Source organism: Aethalodelphis obliquidens, unplaced genomic scaffold (assembly GCF_003676395.1).
Source record: "Aethalodelphis obliquidens isolate GAN/ISIS:26980383/991018 unplaced genomic scaffold, ASM367639v1 scaffold31, whole genome shotgun sequence".
NCBI classification, from domain to species: Eukaryota; Metazoa; Chordata; class Mammalia; order Artiodactyla; family Delphinidae; genus Aethalodelphis; species Aethalodelphis obliquidens.
Genome location: NW_020837975.1, coordinates 7,120,036 through 7,131,367, shown reverse-complemented (window position 1 = coordinate 7,131,367; position 11,332 = coordinate 7,120,036). Strand labels below are relative to the sequence as shown.

The following is an 11,332-nucleotide window of genomic DNA, read 5'->3' as shown; positions in this document are numbered from 1 at the left end:
TCCTTTCAGCTCTAATGTTGGGATTTTTATAATCTTTCTGTGTTCCCATTCCATCATCCAAAAGATTGGGACAGTATGTGCTCACCTGAGGGAGACTAAATTTTCCTTAATAGTAGTGAAATATTCCAACATTATGGCCATCCAAAAATTAGGCCCTGGCAATGATCTAAGCTTCCACAGAGAACTTAGAGAACCAAGAACAGTTTCTTATAAAATGTTTATAACTAGTGTCTAATACGAGTTTGTAAGTATGCTGTTAAAGGTGTCTGTTTCCCATAAAATACTCCTGTTGGAGGAAAAAAATTATTAGAGAGAGGAAGGTTGGTCCTTTAAGAAAAGAGAAAGGGCACATATTTCATATTTTAACGGAGGACGAGTAAGGGAAGTGAAGTAGAAGAGGGACCAGGTGAAGAAGTAATCCCCGCCTACTTGTATCACTGTCTAACCCCACCACCGTCATCTCAAGTTTATGGCCAGAATACTAGTCAACATTTCTTAAGTGCTTCTTATGGAGCAGGCAGGGTACTGAGCTTATATATTGTTACCTCATTTAATCCTCACAACAATCCTATCTGGGCAAGCACTATGATTACCAATAACTGGCAGAATGAGAATTTGAATCTCCAATATGTGTGACCCCAGAACCTAGGCTTTTAAAGCCATTGTTTTAGTCTTATTGGTAGTGGGACAGAAGGAGGTAGAATGTTTTCCCTTTCCAAAATCTCATGGCACCCCGGATACTACTGGTCACTTATTCTAGTTGTCTGCTTGTTGAAATTGTTATGGAAAACATACTCCATTAGGAATGAAAGATGGGTTCTAGTTTTGCTGCTCTGTATTTTTGGACAAGGCATACAAACTTTCTGGATCTCACTTTCCTTATTTGTAAGACAGACAAAGAGCCACTTAAAGGCAGGAAACCGTTTCTTATTCGCCTTTTCCCCGTGTGGATGTGTTAGGCAAATCGTGGTGAAAGAAGGAATGAAGGTAGACAATATGGTCCCTATGCGTCCTTTCTCATTCTTTGATCTTGAAAAGGGGCCTTGACCAGTTAGGTGTACTATATGTACCGTAACACTTTAAAAACTTAACAGGCAATGTCAAATTCTCAGGACTTAACCTTTATTTTGAGAGGGTTGGTCTTGACGGAGTGGGTGTAAGATTATATGCGGTGTTCGTCTGGACCTGTGATTGACGTTTGTATCGAGGCCTCCCTTACTTTCCGGAAACTGGAGACTACCGTTGCATAACAGAAACAGCACGGGTAAACTGGAGTAATCATCACCGAGGGTGGCCAGGAGCCTAGGATTTTAGGGCATTAACCCTCTGGGAAAGCAGCTCTAGAAACTTATGCAAACAAGTCCTTCCAGAGCGAGGGGCAAAGCCCTGGCTGAGAGGACTGGGTCTTGTATGCCATCTGGTACCTGACCTTGCCCTGGCCTCTGTTCTTCCCCGACTTCAGTTTCCTCACCTCCCAAACGCTGCCGTTGTCGTACAAGAAGATCCCTGCGCTTTTCCCCGCCAACCCCGGGCTTTAACTCCTCCCTCTCAGCGTGGGGGCGGGGCGAGGAAAAGGTCAGGCCAGCAGTCACCTCCCCGCGCCGCCCGGCCGTCCCCTTCCTCCTTCCCACTGCCCGCCCCCTCGCTCCACCGCGGTGAGGTCACGCGGGGGACGTCACGGGGTTCTGTCGCCACGGAGGGGCGGGACTCCGGGAGAGGAAGGGGCGGGGCTAGGCGGGCGACGCTTGCGCAGTGGGCGCGGCGCGGGAGGAGGCGGAGGCGGCATAGAAGCGAGAGGCGGCGGCGGCGGCGGCGGAGGCGGCGGCACTGGGGGGGGGGGGGGGGGGGGGGAGCGCGAGAGTGAGTGAGTGGCTGAGTGAGTTTACCCCTATGAGGCGGTGAGAGGCCCGGGGCCTACCTCAGAGGAGCGGGGTCGCGGCGCCAGCTAGCAGCGGGCCCCCTCCCGGTCCCCGGGCCCGGCGGCGCGGCGGCAGCTCAGTTGTGAGGAGGCGGGGAAGCGAGTGTCCGGCCCCAGCCATGGAGGGCATGGACGTGGACCTGGACCCCGAGCTGATGCAGAAGTTCAGCTGCCTGGGCACCACCGACAAGGACGTGCTCATCTCCGAGTTCCAGCGGTTGCTCGGCTTCCAGCTCAACCCGGCCGGCTGCGCCTTCTTCCTGGACATGACCAACTGGTGAGCCGGCCCCGCCGCGCCAGCCCTGGCAGCGGCCTCGGGGCCCCGAGGGGAAGGGAAGGGACGCCCAAGCTCGGCGGCCGGGCGGGACGGTCGGGCACTGAGGGGTACCCCCTTTCCGGGGCGGGGAGGGAGTGTGGGGAACCCTTGGGGCCTGGAAGAAATTTGGGGGCCGAGCAGGGCTGGAGGGAGATGTATGAGGAGAGTTGGGGTCCGTGGAGGGCAGGAGAGGCGGAAGGGAGATGGGCGGGGGTTACTCCTGAGGTTCTGCGGAGTATTAGCGGCCGAGGAACGCGGGAAGAGGGGGAAAGACTCGAGGATCGAGGCACGGGGTCGACCTGTGAGGAAGAGCGCTGTGGTGTTGGCTAAGAGTAAAAAGCACAGAAAATCTGAATTTGGGGAGTGGGCAAAAGCTTGCGGTATGGAGTTAGGGGCTGAGGATGACAGGGATGAGGGGAAACTGAGGGAGAGAATTAGGTACTATGCAAGAACCTGGCGCGCGGGTGAGACTTGGGAGTTAAGAGCCGAGAAGAACAGATTGTGTGTGTGTGTGTGTGCGTGTCCATTCGAAAACAGATAAAGAAAAGGGAAAAACTTTATGGGGGAGGACAAGTGAGTACGGTAAGAAAGATGACTTTCCCAAGAGCTGTGCCAGGGAGCGGTGGGATCTACTAGTGGGATCCACTAATGGAGGACCGGGAGTGCTAGACCTGGGGCACGGTGTGGGAAAAACCTTAGGAAAAGTGAAGGAGGGAGATTATCTTGGGGGAGGGAACTTTCTGAGGGGATTGGAGCCCTGGGCTCCAGAATGCGGGAATGGAGAGGGGCTTATCCAGAGGGGCTTACCTGAGAGAAAGTTGGTTGGTAGATGTTTGCGAAAATGGAGAACTTGACTTAGGCTGGGAACCAAGTATTTTTGGCTTGGAGTTTCCTTGTAGAAGACTGAATTGGGACAGAAGACCATGACAACTTAGACTAAAGGAGTATTTCTTGGCTTTGGGTGGAGCACTTGCTATTTTTGATAAGCAAGGCTTCCCTTTGTTCTCTGAGGGGTTGTTGAGTTCACTCAGGGTGAGTGATTAAGTGGAGACCATTAGACTTCCTTTGAAAGGATTTCAGGTGAAACAACTCATCTTTCTTTGGTCTTAAAGCCATGAGATGATTGCCCTTTGCTCTCTGTGTTGGGCATGTGGAATCTTGTTTCTCTTGGCATCACTTATACAACCAGCCTCCCCTTTATTCCCTGTCCACTGGATGCCTCAAGCAATGCCAGAAAAAGAGGCTGTAAGCCTAGTCTTGATCCCGTTACTCATCGAGCCCTATCCTGAATGATGCCCATCTTATTAATGGGAGCCTTATAGCTGTGGTGACGTGTGAATTTTTTTCTGTGCAGCATCATTGGTAGGTCCTGTTGTTTATCTTTAAAGTTGATTGTTATAGTAAGAGTGGGATTGAGTTTTTAGATGTTTAGAAACCTCTTTGAATGCAGGAGATAGTCTTTATAATTAAAGAAGCATTTGTGACCCCCAGTTGTATCTTTTATGTCTGGGATGATCTCAGACAGGGACTACAGCCTGCAGTAGTTTTCTGAACAGCAGCCTATGTGTTTAATAGAGAGTGACAGGGGTTATTGAAAACACCAAGAAGAGGTATTACACTGGTGAGATTTAGAAGTAAAGCTGTATCTTGAGGAGCGTTGTACCCTTGCCTGCCTGCTTCCTACCCCCAGCTCCTTTTCTTCCTTGTTTACACTAGTTCAGCATAAGAGACTTGGCATATTGTTGCTGCCAGTTTGGTAGGGGAGGATCATTATTTCTCCCCACCCTCTTGTGAGTTGTATCATTTAAATCCTGCCCTAATAGGTTTTTAGTTTTTTAGAGTCAGTATTTATTAGTACAATTATTAATGGCTACAGAAACAATGTAATGAATTTTATATGCTTGAGGTGTGTGTGTGTTTAACATCTAAGATTGTTTGTTTTTAAGTGATGTGAAAGGTGAGGCCCAGTGTGGATGAGAAAAATAAAAATTATGGTCGCATTATAAAAATTTTATTTGAATTTTATGTAAAAATTATTAAGCTCAATGACACTGAGTAGCATGTGTTCTGATGAGATGTTATCTCTGTATAAAACAAGGTGATATCAGCATTCCTGAACAAAGGAGTGAGCCATTAAAAAATGTATTCTGGTTTTAAAACAGAAGTCAGTAGCTTCTTAGGAATCCAGGCAATTAAGTGATAACTCAGCTTTAAGTACGTTACCTTATTTTTTGACTGTAGAAGTCATGTTCTTTCTTTTCTTTGATTATAAAATGAAAAATTTGTGAACTGAAGGAAGTAAGGCTTGTTATGCTTTTCTTTCTAACGAAAGCAGTTAGTTTCATAATCCAGTATTGTGTTTTGATTCCTATGTTGACCTGGCTAAATTTATCTTTGTTTTAAACAAATACTCATCATAATTAATAAAATCTAGTTAAAATACATACATGAATGCATACCTGGTCAAAATATTTGTGTGTTAAATAAATATCTAAAGTCTAGAAATGTATTTTTTTAACATGTTTATTGGAGTATAATTGCCTTACAGTGGTGTGTTAGTTTCTACTTTATAACAAGGTGAATCAGCTGTACATATACATATATTGCCACATCTCCTCCCTCTTGGGTCTCCCTCCCACCCTCACTATCCCACCCCTCTAGGTGGTCACAAAGCACTGAGCTGATCTCCCTGTGCTATGCGGCTGCTTCCCACTAGCTATCTATTTTACATAGAAATGTATTGTTTTGTTTGTTTTTTTTGAAATGTATTGTTTTTAAGTGTCATTTAATGTCTGACTTCGGAAACTGTCGAGATAGTCCCGGTACAGGTTGCCAAAATTTCTCTCAAATTGCTGTGGTTAACCTGTTGAATTTGAGATGATTAACCCTCCTGTGACTTTATAAGTGCCTGCTTTGGGTTGTAATAAATAACCACCATTCAGTTGTCTAGTGATTGTTAAAAAATATTGTGGTAAAATAAAAATGATTATTTTAAAATGAAGGCCACGAGTCTTCTAAAATGAAACCCTACTTGGAAAGGTTTGTTTTCAAAAGTAAGAATTTATTTTTGTTGTTGGTAACAAACAACTTTTTAAGAAGCTGTTGAAAATTGGCTAAATTGAGAGTTTTGGCCTTATAAGTTACCTACAGTGTAAACATAGATTTTTTTTTTTTTTTTTAGTCTTAGGTTGGATATGCATTCTATAGATATCTCTATTTAATTTAGAACCCAGTATTATTTCAGTTTTGTACTATTTATACCTGAGCTGGCAGCTATGCTGCTGGAGATTGGTGGAACTGACTCTTAACAAAAGTAGTTAATTTTTAGTTCCTAAGTAAGTACATAAAGCGCATAAATGGTGTGGTGAAGGAACCCAATATCTGAAGCTAAACTGAAATGACTTGTAGATTAGAATAACTTTCTATAGGTGGAATGTCTTGCAAAGACACTTTTGGGCTGTGAGTATAGAACTTGGAATTCTAAAACTGGAAGCTGGCTTAAGATTCTCTAGTTCATTCTAGTTTTTCCTGCAAAATTGCATATAACCCTTCCAAGATAGCTTTTCTTGCATCCCTGAGGGCAGAGATTTGCATGATACCTTATGGTAGTGTTTAATTACCTTTCTAGTTAGAATTATGTCAAAACTGAATCTTTCTTACTGTAATTAAGCTTTTTTCATTTGCTTGTGTCCTCCTTGGAGATGAAGAATATCTAATAAACACGTTCCTTAAGAGGTCAGAAAGCTTCTATTAATACAAATCACTAGAAATTTTCAACCATGTGTCATTTTAACACATTCAGTTTAATGGTTTCTCACTCTTTAATGTAGTCTGATAGATTTATATATATTTTTAAGTGGAAACCAACAGGATTGAGAGGAGAGCTTAATAGTGGTGAAATATACATAAAGTAAAATTTACCATTTTTAGTCAATTCTCAGTGTTACATGAGATTTTAAATTCAGTTGTGGCCCTCAAAGTCATTTGTCTCTGTTATGTTTTCAAAGTGAGTTATTCTTTAGTGTTTGTGACAAGAAACAAATAACACTTGTAGATTTTTTAGAGAATGTTAACGAAGGAGTTATTTCTCATTATAGGGATAAGTAAATTATTTTTGACCAGCATATAGACAATGTTGGTTGTTTCTGTCCCTCCTATTCATTAAGCTAGTGCTTTGCAGTTTTGGTGCAAAACTGCAAAAGTTTTGCAACATCCTAGGTTGCCTTCAGGTATCTTCAGGAAGCAGCGTGTATTTTTTGGAACACTACACACGCCCATCATGGATACAACAGATGTTTTCTAGAAAAATAACTCAGGAAAAACATTTTTGTAAAATAATGTCCTATTGACTTTCTCAGTATTGTCAGAAGCACCCTTCTGGATAAAATGAAGGTATAACCACTATGCAATGAAGTGAAATCAGAATCTCGATGAGAAAATCCGTTGTACATCCTATCTGATCTCACAGTGCCTCCCCTGCCTGATCTTCCATTTCTCAGTCACCTGCATGCTAAATGAGTTTCTGATCCACTCTCTGGTTTATATGTATGCATCTAGGAAAAGTCTCTTTATGACAGATAAAACATGATATTAATAATGGTCTCCTTTAAAAATGTGTGCCAAGCAGCAGCTTTAGGAAGAGAGTAGGAAGGGTTGCGTGTTGTGCACGCTATTGCATTTTTAAGAAGGTTGGGAGTTCTTGGTTTGGACCTTCTTCTTTCCCACTTTTTTTGGCCTTTTTTGAGTGGCACACACAGGTGGGGACTCTGGGTATAATATAAAATAGTTTACAAATAGAGCATCAAGATTCATTTTATATCAAGTCAGAACTAATCTCCGTTATTGCCAGGGTGGGTGGAGGTGTTTCTTTACCATCTCTTGTCTTCCGACTCCCCCACCCCAATTTGTCTAGCACATAACAGCAAAAACTCAACCAAACAGTATTTATTTATTTATTTATTGGTCACAAGGCTTACGGGATCTTATTTAGTTCCCCACCGGGGATTGAATCTGGGCCCCGGCCTTGAAAGCACTGAGTCCTAACCACTGGACCACTGGGGAATTCCCTCAACCAGACAGTATTTAAAGAACCGTACTTTGGATAGACCCCTGGCAGATAGTGTAATACAACAGCAGAAGACAGCCTCTATCATAATTTGCTCTCTAACAGGAAAAGAACATGCCTGAAACTATGAGAGAAAAAGTTTGGGGATAGTAAGGAAGCAGCATTCATATGTTAATGCTGAATTAACTGAGTAAAATTTCAGAACAGGTAAGAATGGACTGAATCAAACAGAACCAGTGATTCACAAATATTGGGTGCTTGCTGTGGGTAGGTTGCTTTCTTAGAAGGTTTGAAATGGTTGGGATTTGAATTGATGGAAAAGTTGTGTAATGTTAGGTGGAGGATATTTCCTGAGTGAAACCAGGAAGGAGCAATTAATTGGAGCAGAGCTGTCTGGAAGATTGGCTTGGCAAGAATGTGGTTAATGGGATCAGAAATGACGAGAGATGAAGCTTATTTTTATTTTTGCTTTGGAATATTGTTGGTTTTTTAAAAATTGGGGTGAAATTGACATAAAATTGAACCACAGTAAAGTTGACAATTCAGTGGTATTTAGTGTGTTCACAGTGTTGTGCAACCATACCTCTGTCTAGCTAAAACATTTTCTTCACTGCAAAAGGAAACCCGACACCCATGAAGAAGTTGCTCCCCATTCCCTTCTCCCCCCAGCCCCTGGCAACCACCAATATGAATTCTTTCTCTATGGATGTATATAAATGGAATCATAAATATTTTTCCTTTTGTGTGTGGCTTCTTTCAAGCTTCATCTTGTTGTGTATAGTATGTATCAGTACTTCATTCCTCTTAATGGCTGTTTAATATTCCAGTGTATGTGTATACCACAGTTTGTCCATTCATCCATTGGTGGACATTTGAGCCATCTCTACCTTTTGGCTATTGTGAATCGCGCTGCTGTGAACATGCGTTTAGGTATACTTGTTTGAGTACCTGTTTTCATTTCTTTGGATATATATGTAGCAGTTGAATTGCTGGGTCATATGGTAATTCTATATTTAACTTTTTGAGGAGCCACCAAACTATTTTCCACAGTGGCTGAATCATTTACATTCCCCTAGCAATGTTTGAGGGTCTGTACCAATTTTCCTACAAACTTGACAACACTTATTTTCCTTTTTTAAATTATAGTGAGTCTGCAGTGGTACCTCATTGTGAGATTGATTTGCATTTCTCTGGTTACTAATCGTGATGAATGTCTTTTCATATGCTTGTTGGCCATTTGTATATCTTTTTTGGAGAAATGTCTATGAAAGTCCTTTGCTGGTTTTTTAACTGGACTGTTTGTCTTTTTGTTGTTCAGTTATAAGGGTTCTTTATATATTTTGGATACTAGACCCTTATCAGATATTTGATTTGCAAATATTTTCTCCAATTCTGTGGATTGTTTTTTTTCATAATTAAAAAAAATCTATTTATTTATTTATTTTTGGTTGCGTTGGGTCTTCATTGCTGTGCATGGGCTTTCTCTAGTTGTGATGAGCAGGGGCTACTCTTCGTTGCGGTGCATGGGCTTCTCATTGCGGTGTCTTCATGTGTTGCAGAGCACGGGCTCTAGGCGCTCGGGCTTCGGGAGTTGTGGCTCACGGGCTTAGTTGCTCTGTGGCATGTGGGATCTTCCTGGACCAGGGCTCGAACCCATGTCCTCTGCATTGGCAGGCGGATTCTTAACCACTGTGCCACCAGGGAAGTCCCCTATGGATTGTTTCTAAAATTTTCTTGTTAATGTCCTATGATGCATAATTGTTTTTAATTTTGGTGAGGTCCAATTTATTTAATTTTTTGTTGCTTGTGCTTTTGGTGTTATAGCTAATAATTTATGCCAATCCAAGATCATGAAGATTTACCTCTATGTTTTCTTCTAAGAGTTTTATGGTTTCATCTCTTATATTTAGTTCACTGATCCATTTTGAGTTAATTTTTGCATATGATTGAGGTGGGAGTCCATCTTCATTCTGTAGAGTTTAATTTTGATCATATTATATGCTCTGGAATTGGCTTCTCATTGACTCTCCATTAAATATATCCTTTACTTGTATTAAATATGTACTGTACTTGCTTTGGCCACCACTGAAAATTGGGCCAGAAAAGTGTGCAAGGTTTTCTGATGGGGGAAAAAACTTAGGCATGTTCTATTGGCACCAAAAACTAAATGTATGTTCAAAAGGTCAATCCTCCCTGCCCCCAATCCTTCAGCTTTTCTTTATGACTTTTTCCTGTTTCATTAATAGCTACAGTGGTCTTCCAGACATAAGGCTTGAACTGTGTTATTTCCAGTGCCCTCTCTTTCCTGGATACCCCAGATCATTTGCCAAACCCAGCTCATTTCCACTCTGCAGTGCACCTCCCAACTGTCTCTTCTTTCCATTCTCCTTGCCATCACCTTAGCTTATATAGATTATGTTACCACTTTAACAGGGTAACATAGGAATAGTCTCCAAATTGGTTTTCTGCACCAGGTTCTCCTCCTTCCAGTCCATTTTGTGGACATACCCCTACCAGGTCAGTCTTTCTGAATCACAGCTTTGATCAGGGCCCTTCTTTTCTCAGGAACCTTTGTGCCTTGTTGCCGACCAGGTAAAGAGCAGAGAGCTTTAGCTTGACATTCAGGACCTTCCATAGATTGATCCAGCATATCTTTTGTGATGGATATCCTGCTCCTCTCTGCCCCATTCAAGCTGGCCGCTGCTCATTTCCCACACATACTTTTGCTTTCCCAATTTTTTTTTTTTTTTCCCCCCCGGTATGCAGGCCTCTCACTGTTGTGGCCTCTCGCGTTGCGGAGCACAGGCTCTGGACGCGCAGGCTCAGCGGCCATGGCTCACGGGCCCAGCCGCTCCGCGGCATGTTGGATCTTCCCGGACCGGGCACGAAGCTGTGTCCCCCGCATCGGCAGGCGGACTCAACCACTGCGCCACCAGGGAAGCCCTGCTTTCCCAATTTTTAACTTTTTTCTTCTACCTAGAATACTGTTATTTCCTTTCTTTATACCTCGTGAAATCCTATTGTTTTTTTTTGAAATTAGGACACGAATTCTCGGTAGTGCTGTCTTCTCTGAACTGCACTCTTGCCTTTTTAATAACAGTTATCATATACGATACACAGCCTGGAGAGGAAAATGTCCCCTAATGGCCTTTGTTTCTTCCTAAGCATCTGATGCAACTCTTTGTATGTAGTAGGTGCTCAACAAATATTTGTTGAAGTAGTACCTGAAGGTAGGTGGGAATAAAGATTTTGTTTTTATGGAAGTCTTGAAGTCTAGTGCTGTTAAAAGAAACAAGTTCTATAAACTAAGCTTCTTTTCAGGCTCTTTTGTTTGTAGGTTTAATTTGGACATACATGACATGAAACCAAATTAAAATTTAAGTAACAACAAGAATATTGTTTCTGGAAGCAATCTGAGCCCTCTGCAGGTTGGCCCCACCTTGTTATATACCTACCTTTCCAGGCATGTCTCCTTATACTAAATATCTTTTGTAATCGGTTTATGAGAGAATGTATTAGTCAAAGTTAGGTAACAGTTATTTAGATATGAATGGAGAAAAATATTTTGTAAAATCGCTGAAGTTCTCCTGGATCTTTGCCAGTATTTTTTATTGAGGAAAAACTGTAAAAAGCAGCATAAGCACATAGTAAGTTCAAATAGTTTAGAAGGGTCTAAGCAGGAGTTGCAAACTAAAATGCTTATAGATGTCAGGTGGGGGACATGAACAGTTGAAGTATGTGTGAGCTAGAAAGCACTTGCCTTTTATAAAGAGGATGTCTGATACTTGCCTTAAGTCAAATATTGCCATGCTGGAATGGGGGCCCAGCGTTCTTAGATTTTTCCATTTTTTCAAGAGAAGCCAGAAATTCAGATTTTTATGGGAAATTTCCTGATTTTCAAACATTGGCAACTATTTTAAATACTTTTAAAACATTGTGTGGGCCAAATAAACTACATCTGTAGGTGGGATGTGGTCCTTGGGCCGCGAATTTGCAACCTGTGGATGAATAGTGAAAAGCAAAAATCCCCTCT

The 11,332-nt window shown here is 42.3% G+C and overlaps 1 protein-coding gene across 5 annotated transcripts in view; it reads left to right on the top strand.

Moving 5' to 3' along the window:
• Nucleotides 1-1,849: 1,849 nt before the first annotated feature.
• Nucleotides 1,850-11,332, top strand: part of ILRUN (inflammation and lipid regulator with UBA-like and NBR1-like domains) — a 122,176-nt gene continuing 112,693 nt past the window's right edge. For 3 of the 5 annotated variants that reach the window (XM_027127012.1, XM_027127013.1, XM_027127009.1), the window contains exon 1: nt 1,850-2,195. In XM_027127012.1, coding sequence (XP_026982813.1) covers nt 2,038-2,195 — 158 coding nt within the window. In that variant the 5' untranslated portion in view covers nt 1,850-2,037. The remainder of the gene's footprint in view (nt 2,196-11,332) is intronic. The other 2 variants (XM_027127011.1, XM_027127010.1) reach the window with 2 other exon arrangements.